Source organism: Pseudorca crassidens, chromosome 11, assembly GCF_039906515.1.
Source record: "Pseudorca crassidens isolate mPseCra1 chromosome 11, mPseCra1.hap1, whole genome shotgun sequence".
In the NCBI taxonomy this organism is placed as follows: domain Eukaryota; kingdom Metazoa; phylum Chordata; class Mammalia; order Artiodactyla; family Delphinidae; genus Pseudorca; species Pseudorca crassidens.
Window position 1 is genome coordinate 9,587,189 of NC_090306.1, and position 26,611 is coordinate 9,613,799.

Sequence of the window (26,611 nt, forward strand, 5' to 3'; positions counted from 1 at the left end):
GGTGCTTCGATTACTCCCATTTTACAGATAAGGAAAGAGAGGTTCAGAAAGACGCCAGGTGATAATCAACAGCTGGACGTGAGCCCGGCTCGAGACTGTACTCTCACTCGCTCTGCTAAGCCGTGTCTCTAAATACCACGGAATTAACTGCAACGCTCTCTAGGATGTGGGGACAGCCTGCTGACATCTCTGGGGTCCTGCCCTCATTTCAGTCTCATTTCACCAGGCTGAAAATGGCCACGGGCCTCTCCCAAACTGACGGAAGAGCCTTGCTTCCCCCAAGCCACATGGTTCAAAAACCTCGATGAGGGAGAGAAAAGGGAAGGAGATCTGACCTGACCAGAGAAACAAGAACTCTGTAAGTGTGAGTCACACGAGACCAGTAACAAAGCTGAGGAAGAACTAGCGGGGGATACGAAAAACACAGTCATGGCCGGCTTACGATCACAGTTTGTGAATCGGTGGTGAGACGGTGGCGGCGTCTCGGTGACTTTCAGCCCATCCTCCACCGAACTACGCTCAGAGGGGACAGATTCTCCAACAATCGTAAACTGAAGGCGGGCCAGCCTGGGCTGTTTGAAGTGCAGCTCTATCATTCACTTTATCCTAAATCGCTTCTAACTTTGGTGGTCCTAACAAGTAAAATGTGAGTGTGGCTCTAGAAAGTTCTAAGAAAACAGAAAAAAAAAAAAAAAAAAAACGAGAGAAAGCAGCCACTATTCAGCCTCAAAACAAAACCCCAAAGCCAAACAAAACAGCAATAACACATTATAAAACAAACAGAAACTTTTTTTCTTCCTTACAAATTTTTTCAACTAATCTCTAGCAGCACAAATCCAAACAGCCTTAAAATACTTCACAGATTTTGCGAAATCAGAGCATTCATCTAGGGCTCAGGCTGGCTTGAAATGTCCCAAACCAGGACTCCTGGTAACTTCCACACAACACTACCTCAGCCAAAGAGTATGTTCTCCCTGATCTTTATCTCTGACAATGTTCCACTCTGCTGACATCCTCCTTTATTGACAGTTCTTTCCATTCGCTGACCTTTCATTCATCGTTGGACTCCAGTGACCCCAGTTTCATTTCATTAATTAACAACAGATGAGACACTGCCTGACTTACCCGAACCCTCGAGAAACTATCTGTAGCCTCATCGGCAACTCAGTTTTGAAATATGTCTGAAATGTCCCTCTTCCTCTTACAAGAAGACAAGTACAATTCATCTACGTAAACTTTCTGTTACAAATGGCTGACAGACACAGAATCAAGAGTCATCTCTGCCCTCGTCCCAACTCTGCTGTCCCCAGACCCTGAGTTAGATCCTATTATGACAAGAAGACACAACCCCAGTTCATGATCTCCGCTTGTTTACTGTGAAAGCAGCACTGAGAAACTGACACGCTTCTTGAAAAAGTTTAAAAATATTTTTTAAAGTCCTTCAAGTATCTGACTCACCGTCCAATCTTGCCAAGTTTCTCCTGTCCCTAGATTTTATGCTGCTTATCATCTAGGAATGGAGAGAATAGAAAGTCGAACAACGCACGTGTGCTTCCCTAAGACAGACCTGAATCTCAGAACGCTGTACCGGCTTTGGCCCCTTGAGCTAGGAGTGTTTGTTTTACGAGGAAGGAAGACACATATGCAGACACCCTGGCCTGTAGAGAAAGGCGGGTGGGGAGACCAGCAGATAGACATACGGACACCACTGGCCTCTACAGACTTGGATGAACAGGCAGACAAACTGCAATGTTAAAAATCCATATTTCTGTTAGTCTTCCACAAATTTACCTGTAGAATGCATATTTATAAATAAAAACATACATATTACTTTGGACGGAGAAAACACCTGGTACAGCTTAAAGCCATTCATAATTTGTATATCACTTTCTTCTCATTCAGCCAGGAAATACTTCTTCCCTTAAGAGTACCTCCTTCACAATTCAAACCATAAATATAATTTTCTATAAAAGCCAATGTCAACCACCATTCCATTTTCAGAGGCAAAAAAAGTCTGCCATGTAAAATAAAATACATAAAACGATGCAGCTAAACAATTCTAACTGGTCGGTTTTCTCTTCCCTCTGACCCTTGCAGTTATAAATCACAGAGTTGTTTCTTAAAATAAAGGAATATTCACAAAAGTAGCACTTTACTACAGATTAGCAATGTTAATTTTCAGACGCAAATTCTCAAAATGTATCCGTATCCTTTTAGTCAAACCAGAGATAAATGTCAATTCCATGACTCTGAAGACAGTTCCTTGCAGAGAGAAACAGGGCTGCTCACTTATGCTTCAGTTCAAATGGGGAGCAAGTCCTAAGAGCTTTATCAGCTGACAGAGCTGCCTAAGCTGGGAAGGGGGATTAAAGGTAGCCCCTTCCCATACTGGGGATGAGTTCCATGGCTACGTACAGAAATCTATTTACACAAAGCTCTACTTTATGAAAGATATTTTTCTAAAGTCATATGCAAATTTAATTTCTGTACATTAAACCATTTTCACAGTTTATATAATTTCAGCTTTTAAATATAGTTCTCATGCAGCTTAACCCTTTTGTAAAACAAAGACCCCCTTTTTGGGACATAAATACGACCCATTCATTTACTTATTCTAGAATGTATGTGAAGGAATTTTTTTTTTTTTTTGCAGTACGCGGGCCTCTCACTGTCGTGGCCTCTCCCGTTGCGGAGCACAGGCTCCGGACGCGCAGGCTCAGCGGCCATGGCTCACGGGCCCAGCCACTCCGCGGCATGTGGGATCTTCCCGGACCGGGGCACGAACCCGTGTCCCCTGCATCGCAGGCAGACTCTCAACCACTGTGCCACCAGGGAAGCCCTATGTGAAGGATTTAAGTGAAGTATTCCTGCACCTGTAGAGAACAGTTCTCTCCACACTGAAAATAAAATCTGGGCTTTGCTATTACACAAAGGAGACAACCCTAATATTAAACAATGAAATGCTGAAATGTGTATTTTGCAAGTATTTTAATTGCTCTCATGAATAACTATTTTGCACTTTAGTCTGAAGTGACTGATTCAGGCAACTTTACCCTCTAACCATTTAAAAACACACAAGCATGGTCACAGTTCTCCCAGGGTCAGTGGACTGTATACATGGAAAGCTGAAACTACTGACATGAAAGGCAAAGGAAAGGCAACATAATTTTGTACCTCCGAAGAAAGCAAACAAAAATATGTAACTGTACTTTTCCAATGCACATAGGTTGGTCTGGGTGAGCCCAACCACACAGGCTTGATCGATCATTTCCAGGGGGGTAGAGAGCATGGCGCACTTTCCTCAGCAACAGCAGCAGCAATTATGTCCTAGCTAGTCAACTCTCCGCTGAGCAGCCCAGAAGAGAAAAATCCCAAATGACGTGGAACGCTCATTTTAAACTCTCATTCCATCTCCTTCATCCACCTGACAGGATGGTGGACAGACATGCATTTCTGTGGAGATCCTCCAGGAAGCCTGAGAAGTAGCCTCCAACTCGTAAAACTTGCCCCATAAGTAACACCCCCAAAAAAGCTCACTCTGTATGAGAACAACCTATCCCCTGGCACAGCTGGGGAATGGGACATTCCAGCTAATTTTTTTTTAAACAAAATAATCCCATCTCTCTTTTTTTTAAATAAATAAATTTATTTATTTATTTATTTTGGCTGCTTTGGGTCTTCATTGCTGCACACGGGCCTTTCTCTAGTTGCGGTGAGCAGCAGCTATTCTTCGTTGTGGCGTGCGGGCTCAGTAGTTGTGGCTCACGGGCTCATCAGTTGTGGCTCGTGGGCCCTAGATCGTGGGCTCAGTAGTTGTGGCTCACGGGCTCATCAGTTGTGGCTCGTGGGCTCTAGATCGCAGGCTCAGTAGTTGTGGTGCACGGGCTTAGCTGTTCCGCGGCATGTGGGATCTTCCCGGACCAGGGCTCGAACCCGTGTCCCCTGCACTGGCAGGCGGATTCTTAACCACTGCGCCACCAGGGAAGCCCTCTAGCTGATTTTTGGATTAACACAGTTATCAAACACATGATAAACGAATTAAAAAATTTCAAAATACTAGCGTAAAAAAAGCACTAAATACTAAAATAATGCAACTTACAAGAGTTCTCGTGTCTCATGATGTCTAAATCTTACATTCCTCAAGATAATGTTATCTAGATCAATTCGACTGGCAAAATCCAGAAGTGTTGTTTAGTAAAGAGTTCTCAGAAGATGTCGAGTGGTATTTTTTACTCTTACTGATCTTTCAAATTGGCAGTACATAACTATACCCAGAGGCTCTTCTTCAACACACACAAACACACGCACACACACACAGCCAGGCAGGACTCTCAATACCTGCCTTCAAACAAAGGTTGTTCTGAACAGCACAACCAGAACGACCAATCAAAAGGAACTACGGCCAGAATCCACCCTTGGCTAAGCAAAGGCAACAAGCTCTATAAGCAGGAGAGAGGTTCCCAGAGGCCACCCGACTGGTCCTCCAGTGACTTTAAGACGTGAAGCTACAGCCAAGCGAACAGCAGCCTGGGGCTTCCTGAGGAGGAAGCACCTAGAAGCCCTCTGCTTCCATCAGCATGGAAGGAGGAGGTTACTAAGGAGATCACCTTTGCTCATGTTCACCTGAAAATCAAAGATTTCCAAGGTTGCATTTGGGGGCTTGAGGTCCCAAACTCCAACCTAACATTTTCAATCCTCTTTTGGTCATTTTCACTTGAAAGACTTATCGATACTTCTAAAATAAATTCCAAGCCAACATCTCGCTCTCTTTGGTTCTGTATCCCTGTTCGCATCTGCCCCGTTCTCCCAGTCACCTCAGCAGCAGCCGCCTGGTATGCCAACACTCAGACTTGCTTTTGCGAGGTCCATCTGCCTGTCCCCGCCTCCTCCCCACCCCCAGCCCACAAGCTCCATGCCGCACTGCTAGATAAATTCAGGAACAGCTCTCTCTGATCTGTCCGTCCTTTTCCCAACTTGTTTCCACTCTGCGGCCAGATTAAGGTCCTGAGATAAAGTGTTGATATATCCTCTGCTCCCAAATACACACAGAATACAATTCAAAATTCCTGATCAGACACTCAAGCCCTTCATCACCTGATCCCACTCTACTGTCCACCCTCACTGTCCCTATTCTACCCACCACCATGGCCCAGGCCCATTCATCTTCTTACTGTTTTCCCACCACACCTGGGCTTTCTCATCTCCAGCCTCTGGTAACAACCAGGGAAGTCCCTCTAGTTTCAATTCTATTCTGTTGCATTTTTTAAAATTCTGCTGTATTAAAAAAAATTCTTCCCTGACCAGTGTATTTAAATAGGGTCTTGCCAACTTAGAACTTCTATAAAAGGTATAGCCATGGGAATTCCCTGGCAGTTCAGGGGTCAGGGCTCCGTGCGTCCACTTCAGGAAGCACAGGCTCGATCGCTGGTCAGGGAACTAAGATCCCACAAGCCACGCAGCCAAAAAATACACACACACACACACACACACACACACACACACACACACAGAGCCATCACACAGCAGTAAGAATTTACCATTAACCTGGTAATTGTGAATTCTCTTTCCGTGTGTGTGTGTGTATGTGTGGTGACCTCTTACCTCTCCGGCTATAATACCCTGTGAACTGTCTGCATAAGAATTGTGTCTCACACTCCTTTGCAATCACCTCTGCATTTAGCACAGTGCTTGGCACATAATTAAATGTTTATTGACTCCTCCCTTGATACAATGAATAGCTGTTGATGGACATTAAGTCTTGTGTATTTTGGGTGTTCAAAAGGACTTCCTGGGGCTCCTCTGGTGGCGCAGTGGTTGAGAGTCTGCCTGCCGATGCAGGGGACACGGGTTCGTGCCCCGGTCCGGGAAGATCCCACATGCCGCGGAGCGGCTGGGCCCGTGAGCCATGGCCGCTGGGCCTGCGCATCTGGAGCCTGTTGCTCCGCAACGGGAGAGGCCACAACAGTAAGAGGCCCGCGTACCACAAAAAAAAAAAAAACGACTTCCTGATTCCATTCAGAGCTGAAAGCTCTGCGGGTCTGGGTGTGAGCCCAGAACCTGCTTCCTACTCCTTGACCACAAGGCCCCAGAGGACCCTCAGGGTGAGCAAAGCGGCACAGGGCAAGGAAAACATTTCTCTGCTACGAAAGGTTAAAAGGGGAGACTTGGTAAATTCTGCTCTCATTATCCAGCAGCCCCAGTGAGTCCTCAGGGTGCTTCTATCACGTCCAGGGAACTTTCCATGAGAGGTGGGTTCCCTCGGCGGCTCAGGACGACAGAGTCCGGTACGACATCCAGGGCTCAGGGAACCAGGGGCACAGCTCTCAGGAAACGCACTGGACCAACTATCATCCGATCCCGGCTAAGGATGAAGCGGCTGCCGGATGTGCCTCTGGTGACCGTCGGGGGCAAGGCCTCATGAGACCATCCATCGGGAGACGATGCTCTGAGTCCCGAGGAAAAGCGAATAGGAGTCTGGTCTCCGGAGGACGACCCTTCGGAGTCCCATCTGCCTGACGTGTGAACTGCACACGGGTCACCACACAGCTCACTTCTTGGGCCTTTTCCCGTGAAGCTCAGGCTTCCTAATCCACCACGAGCAGGCCCTCCCGGGACCCCCTGGGGTGTGTCCACTCTGGCAGCCGTCCTCCTCCGGGGCCAAGCGCACCACCTCCCAGCAGATGCGGCGGAGCAGCGGGAAGGAAAGGGTCCCTGTTTGTCAGCCAAACAACCCTGGAGACCACTGGCATCCACAGGAGGGTGCAGAGCCGTGCCGTGGGCACTGCTGCGAGCCGGACACGGCGCTGGCTGATGGGACAGCCGTGACCACGACAGAGGTCCTCTCTGGAATTGACAGTTCAGTGGGACAAACTTCAACCAAATAATTAGATGAATAATTGGCTAATTATGGTGGGTGGCCAAAGGAGTACGTGTGACAAGAGGACACCCAACTCTGCCTGGGAGCCAGGGGGGGGCTTGACGGCCACCGTGAATCCAGCAGGAGACACCCAGGTACATGGGGAGAGGGGGACACTTGGAGGAGGAGGAGGGTGCCTCTGGGCTGCAGGTCTCGGGCACCTGAGGCTAAAGTGCTAAAATCACACACACACGCACACACGCGCGCGCACACACACACACACACACCCGCCCCCCCCAACCTGAGGACGGAGAGGGGCACGAGATGAGGGCACAGAGGCAGGCAGGAGCCGTCACTGCAGGGCTTCAGAGTCGGGGAAGGGTTCTGGAATTTTCCCTAAGAGCACAGATGCAGACTAGGCTGGGGAGTGATATAATCACAGTTACGCTGAAAATATCAAAGAGAGACGTAACGTTGGCGAGGTTGCGAGGAAAGGGCAGAGAGGCAGCAAGACAGGGTGAGAGAGCAGGGAGGAGGGTCCCGGGGCAGGTCTGAGGGGCTGATATGGGCCTGAGTTGGAAGCATAGCGCAGGGAGGCCAGAAGAAAGGTCTGGTGGCCAAGAGGTGACAGGTGTCACCGAGCCTCCAAAGGCTCCCCAGGCCAGCCCAGCAAAGCACAGGCTCGTCCTGCCAGGCTGAAGGGCCCGCACAGCCTGACTGCACTTCCTCTCAAGACCCCTTCCTCCCGTCACAGAAAGTCCACTCAGTCTCCTGGCTGCCTCCTAAAATCTGTGTTCACTCCTGCCATTTTTAATGATGTCAGTCCACAGAGGACCCTCCCCACCCAAATCTTACTCACTTTTCAAGGTTCGATTAAAATTCCACCGCTGCCCTCAAACCTTCCCCAACTCCTGCAGGCAACACCAAGTCACCCCTTATCACTCGACGCACTGTCATCTGCTTCTATTTCATCCGCTCCAGACGTGCTGCCCCAAATTAACCGAGGGGTCTCCAGGGCAGGGGCAAGATGTGCACTTTTCCAGTACCCTATCCCCCAGGCCCACCCCGGGGCCCACCCAAGGGAGCCCTCGAACACTGTGAGTGAGGCCAGCTGAATGGACAGGACACAAATGACATGACCAGGGCAGGGGAAGACTGATGTCACCACTGTCACCCAGGGTGCTTCTGTGTAGCTTGTGCCAAATGTCAGGGTGAGGGACTGTCTCGAGCCTGGTCTGCAGTCCATTTGTTAAAGACACAGCCTCAGGCATGATGTCTTAGCCACCGGTAGCTGCGGAGTGACAGGGCTGGCTTGTTACCACACAGGCAGGTAAGAACTGGAGAAAAGACGGGCCAGTTTAGATAACCTCATGCAAACTGAGAAGTAGAGCCAGCAACTACACGGCAGCCAGTGGGCGAAACGGTACCTATTTTTAGTCTGTTTTCAGTGGCTCTCACCGCAGCTCTTTAAACACAAGAAGAGCCAATTCCTGAACAACTGCAGTACTTTGACTGGAATCCATTAACGTCAATCTCTTTTACCAGCTACTACAGGATCTGAAACGGGAGGATTGAAGATTTCCCTTCTCTAGACACAAGGACAGAAGAAACGCCACACTGGATGAGAGAACGGATGATGACAACGGCGCGCACAGCAAATCTGTGAGCGGGAGGACCGGGTTCTGCCCTACTTGCATTAGGAAGGTAACCGGCTCCACTGAAGCAATGCACATTTACCACACGGAACTGCTGACTGCATCTAGATTCCTGTTAAACTGAAAATGTGTCAAGAGTCAAATACATTTTTATTCACTCCTAGCTCTAACTACAGTAGCAGCTCTAACTCAAAACAAAGAAATACGTATTTGGCCTTTAGCCACAGCAGACATTAATCTAAGACCTTAGCTGTGTTTGGAGACAAAATGTTTCTAAGAGCCCTCAGCACTGCGCCTGACACTAACCCCAATGGTATCTTCCATCATTATCCGGAGTGGTATTTCAGCTCAGGACAGAGTAGACTTTTAGTTGATGATTCCCCCCAGCTGAAAAAATTTAATGCTTAAAAATTTTATATACAGTCTGTTTTCATACGTTGCTTCTCCCATAAAATGTGAAGTAAGAATATGACTCTGAAGTCCGCAAAGAGGCTGAGGGATAAAGCAGAAACTAACACACCATTGTAAAGCAATTATACACCAATAAAGATGTTTAAAAAAAAAAAAAAAAAAAGAGGCTGAGAGCTACCACAAAAGCACAGGCCTGATCTGAAGTGGGCACCCCTGATTCTCAGTCTAGCCTCCTGAGGGAATTCCAGACGACTCAGGAATTACTGCAGACAGGGGCCTGGGCGCACAGTGAGAAGAGGGAGAGCTGGGGAGAGTCACGCAAGGGCTCTGTTATTTTCCTCGTCTGTAAATGAAAGGGCTGAGGTCTGTGATTCCGTTAGGGTTTTCTGCTGCAGGGCAATCCTGTGCCTCAACACAGGGTAGAAATGAGTGCTGCAGAATTAGCAGACTTTCGTGGGTCCCTTTTGCTTTTACTCAGAGTTACAACAGCGGGGAAAGAGAAGAAAATAATAGAACAGCAATCTTTGTTTCTACTAAATGAACCCACTTATTCTGTTTTCTATATGTCAGCACACGCAAAAAAAGTCTAGATTCGGTGGTTTTTCTTTTTTTCTAATATATTTGTTTTCAATCTGGCACCCTTAGAAATAGATTGATAATAGACAAAGGCAAGTAAAATAAAATAATATAATGAACAAAGGCCAAGAAACAAGATTATTTTTTAGAGAGAACTAGTTTTCTGAAGGTTAACAAGACCAAAAAAGTTGATCAATAAGTCAAGGTTGGCAACTGTTTATATCCATCAACGATGAGGGACAACTTTCCAAAGGGATCCAAGTTCATTCTTTTTGGCTAAGATGAGGCTACAACTCATAGTAAAACCCTTTAATCCCCTGGGGGGGAAACAATGCTATGGTCTAATCTGGCTTGGTTATTGGGAGACTACTGGGAGACTTATTAACGGCTAAGCAGGATAAGCAATTTAATTTTTTTAAAAAATAAATTTATTTATTTGTTTTTGGCTGCGTTGGGTCTTGGTTTCTGCACGTGGGCATCCCCTAGTTGCAGCGAGCAGGGGCTACTCTTCACTGCGGTGCGCGAGCTTCTCATTGCGGTGGCTTCTCTTATTGCAAAGCGTGGGCTCTAGGCGCGCAAGCTTCAGTAGTTGTGGCACCCGGGCTCAGTAGTTGTGGCGCACGGGCTTAGTTGCTCCGCGGCGTGTGGGATCTTCCCGGACCAGGGCTTTAAGCCGTGTCCTCTGCACTGGCAGGTGGATTCCTATCTACTGCGCCATCAGGGAGGTCCCTCAATTTAAAGTACAAAAAAAATGATTTCAACTGTTCTCAATTCATACGGATTCAAGGGCTTGTATCCACCTATGAGTGGCACTAGGTTTTCTAGAGCTCGTAGCTCCTCATCAAAGCTCAGGATTTAAGCCCTGTTTAATTGTACTAGAGTTTTGTTTGTTTTTTGGCCACACCACGTGGCTCGTGGGATCTTAGTTCCCTGACCAGGGATTGAACCCAGGTCCTCAGCACTGAGAACTCAGAGTCCTAACCACTGGGCCGCCGGGGGATTCCCTGTACTAGCGTATTTATTAGATCTTAAAATCATGTTGAAATCTGCTTAAATAGATGGAAACATTTTCGTATTAGATACTTTTCCCATAGCAGCTATATTTTTGCTCTACCTGAACGAAGACAACTCGCAAATCATTTATGTCAAAATATCCTCAAGTTTTCGCTACACTTTCAGATTAGTTTCATCGCTGTTTAATCACTTACAAATTAAACTAAATGAATAAAATAAGTCATATGAAACACAAATGGTATAAACCTACACGTAAGCTCATTTATATTTCAGATATCCATTGAAAACTGAAGAAGTGCTAGGCCTTGTGGGGAACACAGGGATGAACAAGACACAGTCCTCGGCTTGAAAACAGAGAATCCAGGAGGGGGGTTAAGCTAACAAATGAAGAAGATACATGACAACGTAAGTTTAACTAAGATTTTAAGATACTAATCGAAGACTCGCATGTGGCACATGGCTGTCAAATATTAATCACTTGGTTTAGAATACTGGCCGGGCTTAAAAAGAGGGAAAGTTGATCAGTCAGGGGTCAAGATCGCTGGCTGAGTAGGGCCCGCAGATGTGGCCAGTACAGGCCGAGTCCACTGCAGACCCAGGTTCTAAGTTTCAGGACTGGAAGGCTTGGGACCCCGGTCTCACTGATAATCAGTGGCTTAACAGGACCCCCTTCCCCGGCAGAAGCTGAAGGTTACCAGGCTAGCCTGTCCCAGAGCAGAACCTGCTGCTCCACAGGGAAGAACTGAGCCCACTGAGCTCCAGTGCAGCTTCCCCGAGTCCAACCCTCTCCCGAAACGGAGTCTTCGTTGTTAGTGTCCATGTCACTAGATCCCACAGGTCAGTCTGGGTCTCCTCTTGCTTGAGGAAAAGGGCTTATTAAGATGCTTCCTCTATCAGTTCCTCGGGGAGGTCCTCTTCTTCCCCTTCTCCAGAGTCACTGCTCCCTAGGTAAGGTGGCCCTGAGAAGGTGAATGGAATTCGGGCCACAATTCTTCACTCCATATACTGATATAATGACCATAAAAAAACCATCTGACGTATCTAATACTTTCTTCCTGTCAATCTCAAAGTAACTGAAAGCTCTAAAGTAATGGAGAAATCACTCCAAGAAACCACTCTGTCTTTCTATTATCACACACAGCCCCACCCCAGGGCCGACAAGCATCTGTAACTGCTGAAAGCATCAGGGGCAGCTTGTAGTGAAACTTGTCTCCAGCAACCCTGTCATTTCCCGTAGCACCTGTGGGACGCTAGCATGCTTTTCCAAGGTCAGTTATTTTCCCCGAAGCAAAATATTTAAGAAACACGTGTTGATATGTCCTTCTACCCCACATCCCTGGGACGTCCTCTAGAGCAGCTGCTGGAACTTGGCAAAAAACAAAAAAACGAAAGCACAAAACAAAAAAAAAACCACTGCCGAGAACTGATGGTCACGCCTTCCCCAGCACTCTCTCTCTTCTACTAACTCTCTTTTCTGTCCACTCTGAGGAACAGGCTCACTAACCAAGGGAATTTCCAACCGGTCAGGAGCTTTGGGATGGCCGAGAGGCTTTTAATCGTCCGGAACCCTCTCTGAGGTGTCCTAAGAAATCTCGCTGCTCAGAAACTCCCAAACAAGGGCATTCAGTCCCTGAAGCCACCTTCTAAGCTGAAAGAAATACAGGATTCTGGGGTGTGGATGACGAGACGGAGCTGCGAATACACGTATGTGGTCTCGGAGCTGCCTCGATGGGCTTTCCTTTAGGCCTAGGACCCATTTCCGGCACAAAGTGGGGATGCCAGGGGTTCTGACCAGCACCATCCCACGTATCCCTAGGGCTGATCTCGAGGGTCAGAATGAGTCCTTTTCCTTCCTTACTGCCCAGTGAGCACCCCTCCCAAAGCCGCACATGGCTGGAAGGAACCTTCCACATAACAAGGGAGAGCTCCTCGGGAAAGAGGAGAGACGACTTGAGTAACTAAAACTCGACATGAGCTCATTCCTCCGGGAGCATCTGCCTGGCCAAGCCGTCGGGTCAGAGCCCCCGTAGAGAAAAGCGTCTCAAACAAGAGCAAAGAGGGATAATCGCCTTCCCTCTGGGTGCACCCTCTTTAAGAAAAACCCTGGTTCCGTCGATAGGGCTCCAAGGTAAAGTCCCTCACAGTGGCTCCAGGAAGCACGACTGCGTTCCTAACTCAGCAACCGAGGTGAGTGGGACTCTAATAGCAGTTGTCAGGTTTAACACACTTATACTCCCAGTAAAAGACCATGCCTACCAAGAGACACAGAACCTAATGCTATAATTCTCCATTACAGAGTTCTGAGAGCTCCGTTCTGAGACCGAGCTGGCTTCACTTTAGGACAGAATTGCAGCATAGATGAAACGTGTGCCAACAGACGACATGAAAGTGACAGGTAACGATGCTTTACTCTTTGAAAGCGGGAGCAAAAGCTGACGAGGGAGAAATGAAGACACAGAAGTCTCATTGAAACCTTCAGGGAGTTTAAACGTGGTAACAAACCAACAACTGATTCAGCCTATTCTCTTCCAACTGAAATGTCCACAGTCTAACCATCAGTTGCCAGGAACATCAAGCTCACCGGACTCTCCCTGCAACAAAAGACGAAAGGTGCGAAAGTGACAATATCTGTCAATATTTTGTTTTTCTTAGATCAGATTTTTAAAAGCGATCTTGCCGATCACTGTGGCAGAATCTGCTGGACACAGCGGCTTTGTGGTAAAGGTTACTGCGCATTGTCAAACTGTATTCCCTGCTCTGGGAGCCAGAGTGAGTGAAAGGGCTTCGGTGCTGTCTGCCAAACAGGGAAAGCAAAGGATGAACAGTCTGCTTTGGAATTTGATGAGATGGAACTCCCATACCACCCTCCTTTAGGGCAGATATAAAATAGTTAGTCCTTTCCGTGCGCTTTACAAAGTCAGCTGGTTGCTTAGCATTTGCAAGTTGAGACTTTTTTCAGTTGTGAAAACAAAACAAAAATACGTAAGTTAGTTTTAAAATTTTCCCTCTGATTATTGGAAGAAATATTCCGCACACATTCTCTTTCTGTCTCATTGTACATAACGTCCAGGATGGGTGATCCTATTGCTGGAGTCCGCTTCAACCAACAATGTTTAACAGGGGTTCACACTGAGTGCTGGGCGGGTCCTCTCCTTGGGGGTGGGCACTGAGAGCGAGCTGAAATGCAGAGCACTCGGTGTTCGTAGATCTACACGCGCGCACAGACCTACACGGCACTTCTGGCTAATAAATACCCGACGAAGAGGCATTGGAGCTAAATCAGAAATACACTGACCAATGGGGAAGAACAACAGCATTCAGGTTAACTAGAATAGTTACATCAATCAGAAGCTATAAATAAGTCATTTTACACCGTGACCTCAAAGTTGCGTCCACCTAGTGTACTTCGAGCTCGTTGTGGAACCCTGCTTACTCACAGGCTCAAGGAGGTTGCGAGCCCTCACAGTTGTACCCCAAGCCTTACCTGCTAGCAGGTGAACAGAGCTGAAGCTCTTCTCCAGTTTACCCAGGAGTACAGTGAGAAAACAGTCTGAGGCCAGAGAGGCCACATCTTGGGAGCTTTGATCGTAAACTACAACCTTCTGACTGCAATCAACGTCGACCTAAAATGCAAACGTGAGGCTGTCAGGGAGGAAAGCGAGGATAATAATCCCATACACCTCTGCTGCTGAAGCAAGTAACTGCTTCCTGTTTTCCTTAATAATCTGAATAAAAATGAGATGTGGTCAAATGTACTGGATAAACCAAGCATATGCATGGTTTAAATGTTTGCAAAAATCAACATTTGCAAGGCAAACTTGATGCTATTTCTGTGTAAATGTGCTCAAAACTCCTTAGTTTTAAATCCTTAACACGGTAACAGGGTAAAAACATGTACAACAAAATAATACGCAAAATAAACGTAACGATCCCGATCGCCCGAACTAAAGAAACATTTTAAATGGTTTCTACTCGGTAACAAATCAGCTTTTCGTAAGATTAAAGCACGAACTCATTTTTATTCCTGAACAAAACAAACAGCCTTACCTACCACAAAGCTGACAGCCTGGTACCCTAAGAAAAACTCTCCTTGAAGATCCTTAAATTCTGACCATTACCTTAACTTCCCACAAATAAAAAACACTTGTAATATAATTCGTTTCTACTTTCTCGTCAAGGCACTTGAAAAGAACGATTTCCTTTCAGTACATTTGTAAACAACATAAAACCATGTATTAGTTATTAATAATATACAAACAATATTATATACTATTATATAATTGCTAACAATTGAGTATTATAATATACTGTATTAGACATAACTTTTTATTTGTGTTAAATTAATAAAACAATTTTTAGCATTAATAGGGAAACAGAGCACTGGATCAAATAAAAACAAGTTAAGCTTTCTGTGTAGCTTAGAAACATCCTGAGGTGTGACAGTGTCTACAATTAGTGAATTATTCTGAGGTAGCATAAGGTATCAACGTTTAGAAAAAGCAACCCAAACTTCCTCAAATTACTTTCTCCCCTTAAAAATGAGGCTTCATTTAAAATGATTCCCCATTCAGCAGGTCCATTTATTTTAAAAAGGAAAAAACAAGCAAGCATGTACCTTATGTTTGGCTGAGTGCTGGATGAGCTCTGTAATTAACACTTTGTCCTGTTGCAACCTTCGCTTCATAAGCTTGGAGCAGTTGATATTAATGGCTTCCAAAATGTGGGACGTATTGTATTCCACAAATGGCCGGCTATCAATTAGCAGCACTTTTTCCGTTCCACTTTCCAGCAGAGCCACCAACCTCTCAGTAACAATTTGAGTTCCAATCATCTCATGGGCCATGACAACAATAAGTCCTCTTTTCCCACCTCCTCCTTTAATTTGCCACGATGATGTAATGGTGGTGTGCTCAAAGGCTCAGCCACTCCATTGTACTGAAATGTATGAGGTCAGGCTGGTGGCGACTGGCAAGAGGAGAGTTAAACCCATTTTCAGCAAGAGCCCTCCAAGTGAATGTCTCTTTCTCTTTCCCGTTGATGTGCTCTCGCAGAGGCCTCCTGCCACAAAGCAGCCCCTCACACTTGATTCATAAAGAGATGACTGGAATAACCATTCCAACAAAAGATGCTTTGGGGCAGCCAGTGCATTACATCATTCTTTACCTCTGTTCCCTCGCGCCAACAGCTTTACATGGGGCTGAAAAGCCTACATGGAGAGAGAATGACAGACGGAAAACAAAACACGGGGGTCAGAAAAAGAAAGAGCATCGGATTAGAGGGAGTGTATGATTCATAATATTTACCCCATTAATCTAATTCCATACTTGATGCACTGTTTCATTTGAACAAACAAACAAAAAGGACAAGTAGGTATGGCTTCAGGAAACGTACTAATGATGATTCGCTTTCACCGCAAAATATAAAAACTCAAAGATGACAAAACAAGACAGAGTCATGAATTATATATAATCACCTGGGGGCCCAGAACTACTTGACTTACAGTATGAAATGAAAAGAGCTGTAAAAAGCCAGTCCAAGCATTTTTATTCCCGCTTTTATTTGCTTATTTCTTGAAAATAGCACAAAAAACAACCACCTAAGATCAGGTTAGCAATCTGACGTTGTCAGGACATAAAAACCTTTCCTGATGGCTTGAGAATTACTATGATAAATGGAGTGTGTGTGCTGTGAGCATTCCTTGAAACTACCCTCAGGAAGAAGAGGCAGGAAAATGGGAGGTTCTGTAAATTTCGGCTGCCTTTTAAGGAAGAGGAGGGGCAATGACTGATGTACTTGTCACACCAAGTGCTGAACTAGCTGCTGGGGGCCTGTGAGGCATCCACTCTGCCCCAGGCCGACTCACAGCTAAGATCCTGGCCGGTCCTCCGCTTCCAGTTCGCTTCCTCTTGTACCTCATTTTTAAGAGACTCACTGATTCCCAGCCTCAGAAAATCTCACACCTTGACCTTGGACTCTAGGTCAGCAACCCAGGCATACGAGAGCCCTTAATACTGGACCTGATGCTTACTTATTCTTGCCAGACTCCTAAGATAGACCATTTCCTAGTTAACGCTAGTTGGAGTTTTGTGCCCAGAGCTTAAGCCCGCACCCAGACCTTCAATATTCTCACGTTCCGATCTCCCCGGTCCATCTCTGCTTATAGGAAATGCCCTACTACATAAAACTAGACGTCCACTGTCGGCATTCGACTTCTGGAGGTTAAACTACCTGATGGCAGACGTTTTGTACTGTATTTCTTCCTTCCACAGTGTTCTGCACATAAGATATTCAATTTACACTGTTACAAGTTAGTAAAATCCTCCTTGTTCCAAAAATGATTTAAGATACTGAATAATTCATATGTGATTAACTGATTTTGGATTAGGATGATAGGCCCCCTCAAACATCATGGGGTCCTGTTTCCTAATTTCAGACTTAGAAATTAGAAGCTGAAGCATGGAGAAGTAGGAGTAGACAGGATAGAGAGAGGAGTGGCCTCGCCCTGTACTTGTTACGTAACTTCGGACAAACCATATTAACCCCTCTGACCACACTTTCCTCATCTCTAAAAGGGACATATAGTATTGGCCTTGTCTCCTCACAAAGTTTGTTTTGAGGATGAAATTATGTCAGTTATCTAAAGAGAGTAAGTCAGAAAGCAACTGGTCATCACACAGAGAAAGGAGGAAAAATACTGTAAAGATGCCAATGGTGAACAGAGCTGCCTTGCATCTGGAATCTGAAAGGCATCCCTCAGCAGATAAAGACGGGGCAATTCCATCCTGCTACAGTCCGGCTTCAGCCAGGCTGTGCCGCTTCTCATGGAGCCAGACATCCACGGCGTTAGAAGGCACCTGAGAAGCCATCGCGTCTAGCCTCACGTCTCACAAATCAGCTCCACATAACACATTATTTGTCCATTTCATATCTTCATTATACGGATGTATTATTTTTAGTACAGCTTAATGGCAATGAAGCACAAAAGTCATCTCTACCTTCGACTGAAGAAACCAGAGCAGAGAATTTGTCCTACTCAATCAACGAATGCACATTCGCACAGCACCTACCCAGGGTATTTCTGACTCAAGTCCTGACTGCTCGGTGACACAGTTCACAGCCACGCAAGGTCCTGGGCTCGGATGGCCTGACTCCCTCACCGGGGCTCCCACTCCCGGGTTACCCTGTTTTCCTAAGAACCTGTCCCCACAATGAAGCCGCGCTGAGACAGAGTGACGTGACTTGTCCACGCGGGAGCCCGGGCAGCGCAGAAAGTGGAAACCCGAGAACGGGAGCAAGTGGATGCCAACAATGGCCTGAGTCTCTGGGCCCCATTGGCTCCTCTCAGTGGTGCAAACCGGGCAGGACAAAGCAGTTATCTGGGTTAGCAGATCGAGGGACAAAGGGAGGGAGAAGACGGCAAACATGCAAAAGCTGAGTGAGAAAGTTCTCATCTTTGCTTCCCCCCAGCCAACTCTCAGAAGCCCAGATCACTGAAACCCAAGGCAGGCTGCGGCCAACAGGTTCACCGGGAAGAAAACGGTCATTCCTCCCCAGAGAACCAGAGTCGGTCGTTCCGGATAGAAAAAGACCCTTTCCCTGACCAAGAAGAGGTCTGGTCAAAGTGACCCTGACATGAGGATGTAGCTGAAACAAAACAGTGAAGGTGAACTGGGGATAAAGTTACGTCTTTCACATTGTCCTGCGGCCAGCTGGAGCCCTCTGACAGCACCTTCATGCGCAACATCTGATGTTCTGAGGTCCCAGGTGACTACAGAGGAGGCCGAGGCTGCCAAGGGGCTGTGGAAAGTGAGGTAACAACAGCCTTAAACCTGGTTCACTTGCAGCTACAGAATTCTGGGGAAGACCGCATCCTAGGCTACAGCTCTAATTTAGAAATTTCTCTCCATTCACTGTTCTTTCCGAAGAAGGTCAACACGCTGAGATCAGGGACGCATCTGTGATAGTTTTGTTCTCGGAATCTCTTGCATCAAGTAGGATTTAAGAGATGACAGGAGAATATTTGATAGTTGGCACCCCAACAAGCTCATCTTACCCCAAAATCTCTTCAAGAAGTCAGAAGGCATACAAATTTTTAGATGGAACACGGGGGCCCAAGTGCATATAGCAAAGCCCAGGGCAGGCCAGCTTTGCTATTTACCTATTTTCTTAGACAATTTTAAAAGTTTTAATTAATTTCTTTCTATTTTTAATACAGAGTATAGTCACATGGCTCAAAAAAAATAAAAAATAGAAAACTGTATACACACTATGAATACATATACTTTATCCATCCAATGTTTGTCCACTATATTTCAATAAAGCTGTTAAAATTGCCATTATATTCAAAGTCCAACAAATACATTTAAGTGAAAAAAATGAGCACATTGAAAATCCTTCTCCCGCCCTTGTCCTCCGCCTGCCCAGGTCCTCCCTGGCCCTCTAACTGGTAAACACTGTTAATAGTTTCTTCTGATTTCTTCCAAAGATTTTTTAAAATGAAAATAGAATAAAACACTATATATTCTTTTCCTTTTCCTTCTCTGTTCAACTGGATACACAGTACTGTTACACATCCTGCTTTTTCTTTCACTTAAAATACTCCAATTTGATTTTTTCCAAATTTAATTAGAATGTAATACAACCTATATATCCATGGGTCTCCCATACATGCACTTTTGGAAATCTAAATAAAACATGTAGAAATACTTAACCTTAAAAGACAACTCCCAACCATAATTCAAAAAGAGTCATGTACCACAATGTTCACTGCAGCTCTATTTACAATAGCCAGGACATGGAAGCAACCTAAGTGTCCATCAACAGATGAATGGATAAAGAAGATGTGGCACATATATACAATGGAATATTACTCAACCATAAAGAGAAACGAAACTAAGTTACCTGTAGTGAGGTGGATGGACCTAGAGTCTGTCATACAGAGTGAAGTAAGTCAGAAAGAGCAAAACAAACACCGTATGCTAACACATATATATGGAATCTAAAAAAAAAAAAAAAAAAGGTTCTGAAGAACCTAGGGGCAGGACAGGAATAAAGACACGGACCTACTAGACAATGGACTTGAGGACATGGGGAGGGGGAAGGGTAAGCTGTGACGAAGTGAGAGAGTGGCACTGACATATATACACTATCAAATGTAAAATAGATAGCTAGCGGGAAGCAGCCGCATAGCACAGGGAGATCAGCTGGGTGCTTTGTGACCACCTAGAGGGGTGGGATAGGGAAGATGGGAGGGAGGGAGACACAAGAGGGAAGAGATATCGGATATATGTATATGTATAGCTGATTCACTTTGTTATAAAGCAGAAACTAACACACCATTGTAAAGCAATTATACTCCAGTAAAGATGTTAAAAAAAAAAAAAGAGAGCTCCCCCTTTCCTCTAGCATTACACCCAATCGGCTGTTTACCTGAGGACCAAAAGGCTGAGGAGTAATTCACGACAATGTGCTTGAAGGGTCAGCAAGCTGCTTTACGGCATCCTAATGGGAGAGTATCCTCTGGAGCTACTCTGACTCAAGGGAAATGTAAAATGTGACACTCATGTTCAAGGAAGCACGAAATTTATCTCTTAAAGGACAACCTGCTGCAACCTGGGCTGTTCCCAGCCAAAGAGAGGGCGGCACCACAAGCTCCCTGTATGGAGGCCATGGGGCCGCTGAAGGTCAAGGCCTTCAGCCGCGTCACTCTGCTGCCACCCCATCCCTGCAGACCTCAGAGCGCTGTTCAAGGTCTCCCACCTGGGCTGCCCTCTGGGCTGCCTGGGGATCGTGCTGAGGGAGCCCTGGACCACGATGCTACCCAGGAGATGGGGCTGGGGCAGCAGAGACACTCTTCTCAAGAGAAGGGTGATGGGACGTCCTAGTCCACCATCGAGAAAATCTAGGAGGCAGCCAGCCTTCAGAAGACAGTGACATAACCCTTCTATATACATACAAGAGAGTTTTCTATTTAGAAAAAAAAAATAAGGGAAGAGATATGGGGACATATGTATAACTGATTCACTTTGTTATAAAGCAGAAACTAACACACCATTGTAAAGCAATTATACTCCAATAAAGATGTTAAAAAAATTAAATTTAATTTAATTTAAAAAAAGGTCAGTATTTATTATACCGAAGACTAGTAACCTTAACCAGGTCCACTAAACAAATATTTACAAAGTATCCTAGTTTCAGAAATAAAGGATTTAAAAGACTTTATTTATGAAAAGATGGAGAGAGGCAGAGGCAATATATTAGCATAACAAAATACACACATCAGGGAACAACGTGGGCAGATCCCCTAAAGAAGGGCCAATTGTGGTATATTTTACATTTCAGCAAACAATTTACGTTTCCCATTTTATAACATTTAATACTGACATAAACTGTGTAAGAACCTTTCACCCTAACATACAATATTTGAAGGTTTTCTGTGTAACTTACGTTTGAGATTCCATTCGGTTACCTATGGAAATGCATCTATGACTTTATAATGGAAATTAGGAGAGTGTTATTTCTTCAAACTCACGCTACATCCAACTTCGCAAGAGTATCAATGGACTAAAGAATACCACTGAATTAGTTATGTGGGAGAACTGCTAAGTCTAAGACTATTTTGATGATCAATGTAATTAAAAGAACGAAATAAAGCTCAACGGGCTAAGAACCAGTGTTTGCCATTAGAGTAATCAGCAGAGAGGAAAAGTGTTCTGTTTTGACTGCAGCCTTTACTTGACTTGCAGCCTTTAAAGCTAGTGTCCAACCAGCAAATGTTTTCAAGACCGAGGTCGCTTTTAAATGACTGGTGAGCGTCTCCCTCCTCTTCTCAGATGAGGCGTTATTCTCTTCGACTTCCCAGATACGATCCTGGCTTCTCGGCGGGTCACACTGCACTGGGTCTATCCCACCAGGAAAGAGGTGAGGCCCTTTCTCGCACACGATTCTCTCTCTGGGGCTGTCGCCGGCACAGCTGCCCCGGTGCCCACATCCGGGCCCACAGGCTGCCCCCCATCCCACCCCCCATCCCACCCCCCAGTTCCATTTTAAAACCTTCCTTTTTCAAAGGAATTCTCAGGAAAGGGGAAAGGACCCCAAAGCTGAGGACAGTGACCGAGCCTTGTCTGGTTGGGCTTCAGCTCAAGTTCAGATTCTCAGAGAATTTATGGAAAGCATATAATCAGGTGAGAAGTTTAAGACTGGCTTGTAGTTTAGCTATTAAACTACAAGCCAGTCTTAAATTTTTTTTTTCCTCCAGTAAAACTGAAGAAATAGGCAACAGGATACACCAAACAGGCTTTCAGCAGAGCCTTACACACAGACTATTAGTAAGAGAAAAACTCAACATACTGAGCTCTGTGCGTCTGGAGCCTGTGCTCCGCAGCAAGAGAGGCCGCGACAGTGAGAGGCCTGCGCACCACGATGAAGAGTGACCCCCGCTTGTCACAACTAGAGAAAGCCCTCGCACAGAAACGAAGACCCAGCACAGCCAAAAATAAATAAATGAATAAATAAATTAAAAAAAAAAAAAAAACTCAACAAATCAAAAGGGAAAAAAGGCAGCCATGATGTCCGGAAGCTTGAGCATCTTGGACTCGGACCATTTTAATCCTACGTTGATTAACGCTTCTCTGCCTCACACGCTGCGGGTTAACCCTGACAGAAATTCTGAGGTCTGGTATTTGGTAAAACGTATGCCATAAAGAAACAAAAACAAACCCCGAAACCATCCTCACCAAAGCCAAGAGGGCTACACGAGCTTAATGCACTTCTCAGTCACCTATTCCTGCCTTGGCCATATTTTCTTACCCCAGCATAGAGGACGCAACCTGACTAGTGGTGGCGATAACGGGATAGAGGTTGCTTGAATCACTGTCTAGGCAGAGCTAGGCGTGGAGACATTTGTCAGCACTGGAAAAATCCAACGACCGTCTCTCAGCAACTCACAGCACCGTAGGAAGAACCCGCTCTCATCAGAGGCTCAGGCTGTTTACACGCATCTCAAGGGTCCACAGACAAAGGCTGGAAGAGTAGCCATCCTTCAGAGACCCGATACAAGGCCTCTGCTGCAGACACAGACCGGCCCAGGCAGAGTCCAGATCTGGGAGAAGCCTTCCCCAAGTTTCTGCTGAGGAAGGGCACTGCGCTCCTGGAACTGGCTCAACGGAAGCCTCCCGTTCATGGTCACCTGTTCTACCAGCTTCCGCCTCCCTGACCCACCTGAGCTCTCTGCCCCACTCCACCCCCTCCCCCCCCCCCTCCTTCCTGCCTCCACGCCAGTTATCCATCCCCGACACGCTCCTGCCCCAGGGCTCCCTCACTTACCCTTCTGCACTTAAAGCTTCCTCCTGGCACCCTGCCTGAAAACGACGGACTCTACACCCCCAGAAGCAGTAGTCTTGAGGGGGTGGGAATGAAGGACCCCTGGATGGAGTGGCTGGCAAGAGGAATGTGGCCAGAGGTTGGTTTAATCTGAGAGCTGAGGAGAACCCGTTGTGCCAGGATATTTGCAATAAAGCTGGCCTGGAGGCAGGGGAGGAGAGATTCAGAATGTTAGCTGGGGAATAATTGGTACATCCTGGTTTTCCCGAGCATCTGTCAGGCCTACTGCAGCTCATTCAGTCAACTAACAAATGGTTACCGGGCACCTAATAAGTGTCAGGCACTGCTGTGGAAATGCAACCAAAACGAACGAGGCAAAATCTCTTGTCCTCCTGGAGTTTCTAACTGAATGACGAGATGCACAATAAACAGCAACAACAGCAAAACGTGTCGCGTGAGAGATGGTGATCAGTGCCGTGGAGAAAAAATTAAGCAGGGAAAGAAGAAGGAGAACGGAGGTGGAGGGGTTAAAGTCTTAAACAGAGTAGTCAGAGAAGTCCTTGCTCTGATGGTCAAGTAAAGCCCATGAGGGAGGTGGAAGATGGCTACGTGGACGCCTGGGAGACTAGTTCTCTATGTGAGGGCTTGAGGCCAATGAATATGTTGACCAAGGTAATGCTGAATTGGGCAAATGCCAGGAAAAGATGTGGCAGGTGTTCAGTCTTCCTTCAGAACTATGGTTATATCTTTTGGAAATGAAGCAGTTTTAGTCACTTGAACCTTTAACTTAAGCGTAAAATATATACACACACACACAAACACACAAGAAAGTTTAGTATAGTTTCTTCCTCAAAACTACAAAGGAAGAAGCTGTGGCTCCTATGTTAGTGCATTACTTGGCAAAGAAATAAAAAGAAACACTGTAACAAGGAAGATTACTATTAATGCTAATTTAATACAATTCTTCCAACTCCACAAATGGGTAGTGCCTAACAACAGAATCTTGGCTTTATAACAGGATGTAGGAAAACATCAAAGACATGCTGAACAAGACGCATACTTGAAGAGAGCGATACAACAAGGAGATCATTCAAAGGAGGTTTACGTTAAAATAAAGAAAAATGCTTTCAAGGAGCTCTCCTTGTCAGAAGGTGTATCGAATCCTTACCACAAGGTCTTTGTAAGAGAGATTACTGTATTCAGGGGGGTAGGTAATGCTAATATAAACTTGTCATCTTTATCCATGCACCACAGTTAGCCCACCTACCCCCAAACAGCAAAATTCCACTATCTAACAGGTGTACTTTCCTGACAAAGAGCTAAATTACTAAAGATATTACGACCAAAGTAAACATGACCAACAATGAAAGATAATCATGATATATAAAGAGAGTAAAATCAAAGTACAGAACAGTAGGTAAAGCAGAACCTCAAACACCCGCATATATACAAACACACGAACATATATTTATTCAAAAATGTCATAATAGTTTTGCTTGGGTAAGGGTAACATTTATTATATTCTTTTCTTTCCCATAATATCGGAAAGTGCAGAAAAAAGTTAGAGAAAGGGCATGACATCCACGCAGACCCGGGTCCTGGGGGCTCTAGCCCTCCTGAACAGCGCTGTCAAGAAAAGTGTGGGCTGGGAATTTCCTGGCAGTTCAGCGGTTAGGACTCGGTGCTTTCACTGCCTTGGGCCCAGGTTCGATCCCTGGACAGGGAACTAAGATCCCACAAGCCGCGTGGCACGGACAAAAAAAAAAAAAAAAAAAAATGTATACACACACACACACAACGACGACAAAAAACTGTGGGTTTGGGCAAAGCAAGAATATCAACAAACGCGATACAGGGAAGCTGATGTTTACTCTCAAGGTAAAAAGCTGAACCTCTACTTCACAAAAGGACTTACAAAGGATTATTTTAATAACAATAACGTTTGGGGGGGGTGAGAAAAATTAAATTTTAAATTACACACTTGTGGCTATAAACCTGGACTTTTAAAAAGGGTCCGCTGAGGTGTAACTCTTTTAATACCCAAGGGTTTTTTTTCTGTATACAAAGGACTCGTAGTTAGCTTTCTAATATATTCCCTACCACTCTTAAAATGTATTTCAATTTATAAAGTTTCCAAAACAAACCTACCTAAAGCATCGCAAATGAAACACCGTGTGACTTTTACTCCTCACTGGAAAAGCACAAATTCTTTTCACAGAGTCGCTAAGCGGCCCCGTCACTGTCCTCAGCTCCTAAACAGACGTGCACAAGACTTGAACAGATTCCAGGCGTGGCCTTCAAGCCTGGACCACACCTGCTTCCAAGGCCCTGAGGCTAAAAATAACCCTGGGGCCTCAAAAATGGGACACCAGCCAGGCCAGGGGTAGCTGCCGGCCCCCTGCTCCGCTCCACTGACAGTGAAAGCGGCAGCTACGAAGCTCGACAATCACAAAATCCTCCACCACAGGCTCCTGTCTGTCTCTCTGTGCCAACCACCTCCATCCTAGGCCGGCTCAGTTTCTTTTCCCCTTGATGCCAAAACCAACCCTAGGAACTTAGAAACAAGCGAGGTTTTATGGTGTATTGTTTAAACAAAACAAAACACAACAAAACAAACCTGTGGACCAAGACTCAGGAGACCTTGTTCCTAAGTTCAGCTCCTCTACGAAGATGCAAAACTGTCACAGCAAGAGTCACATCCTCCAGCCTGTTGTTTCCTCACCTGTGATCACGTAACATCTAAGGATTATCTAGGGATATGATGAGATCGCCGTCAGCGCATCTCAGGTCTTAGCAAGTTGCCCTGACAAGGACAGAGTAGCAGGGCGGATGTGATCATCGGGCAGTCACGTTGAGGAGTCAGTCTGCATCCTCCAACAGACAAGTTAAAATGTAACTCCTGGACGATGGCTCCTCAAAAAGCATCGTGAGCAGACAATTTCCTTTGTGGTGGAGGATTTCCATTGCTCCAAGACAATGACTCCCGCTTCTCTGCCAGCCCCAGAATTTGCAGGATTCCCCTCTGGGACTGTTACGCTACCAGGTAAGGAAGAAAGAAAGGGAGGGAGGTTGGAGGAGGGGCAGAGGAAGGGGCAGAGGCAGCATCGCTGTTCCCTCCAGGCTCCCGGGCTAATTTAAGTCACTGCATCTGTCTTCACGCTTCCCCTTCTGAGGCCCGGGGAGTCACTGGTGTCAGGAGGCTGCACCACAGGGCAAAGCGGGTGACAGGGCCAGGACCTGGGCCGAAGAATCATAGCGCCACAAGATAGAAGGAGACCGCAGAGCAGCCCAAGATGCTCCCGAGATGGGAGCCTGACTGTGTCCTGTCCTCACCTGTAGTTACTTTTTCCGCTCTGTCCTTTCCACCTTCTATCTTTGTCCTATAACTTGGCTCTAACACACATCACCAAATGGCAACTTCTGTGCCCTGACCGGTGCTCAGATGCCTTGATGTTTCTTTCTCACTCCCTCTCTCCCTTCACATTCACCTTAATTTCTCTCCTTGGTATTAAAACCCAGCCTCTTCCTTTCTAAGGTTTACCCCTTATCATTAATCATTAATTTTCTTTTTCGGGGGGAACTGCCAAGGCCCTACATGTGTTGCTGTTACAGTGAAGAGTCATCACTGCTCCAGCCTGCTTTGACCCACACTTCCGTGGATTCAGGTGTTTTGTCAACCTTTAAAATCTTCTGATTATTTGTTACCTTAGAATAAAAACTTGTATTTCGGAGGAGAGAGGTAAAATTTTCCAGTGAGGTTATTTCATCCGTGGTCGTA

General features: G+C 45.8%; 1 protein-coding gene and 1 long non-coding RNA gene across 9 annotated transcripts in view; one reads left to right on the plus strand and one right to left on the minus strand.

Annotated features, from left to right (window-relative positions):
* Window positions 1-26,611, minus strand: part of DUSP16 (dual specificity phosphatase 16) — a 177,392-nt gene that overhangs the window by 32,011 nt on the left and 118,770 nt on the right. For 7 of the 8 annotated variants that reach the window (XM_067695716.1, XM_067695715.1, XM_067695722.1 and 4 more), the window contains 2 exons: window positions 15,128-15,718; window positions 13,997-14,135 (listed from right to left, as the gene is read on the minus strand). In XM_067695716.1, coding sequence (XP_067551817.1) covers window positions 13,997-14,135; window positions 15,128-15,355 — 367 coding nt within the window. In that variant the 5' untranslated portion in view covers window positions 15,356-15,718. Of the gene's footprint in view, window positions 1-1,458; window positions 2,610-13,996; window positions 14,136-15,127; window positions 15,719-26,611 lie in introns of those variants that run through there. The other variant, XM_067695723.1, reaches the window with a different exon arrangement.
* Window positions 8,055-10,987, plus strand: LOC137201646 (uncharacterized). Its single transcript, XR_010932270.1, has 3 exons — window positions 8,055-8,186; window positions 8,402-8,560; window positions 10,786-10,987. It is a non-coding gene; the product is annotated as an uncharacterized lncRNA (long non-coding RNA).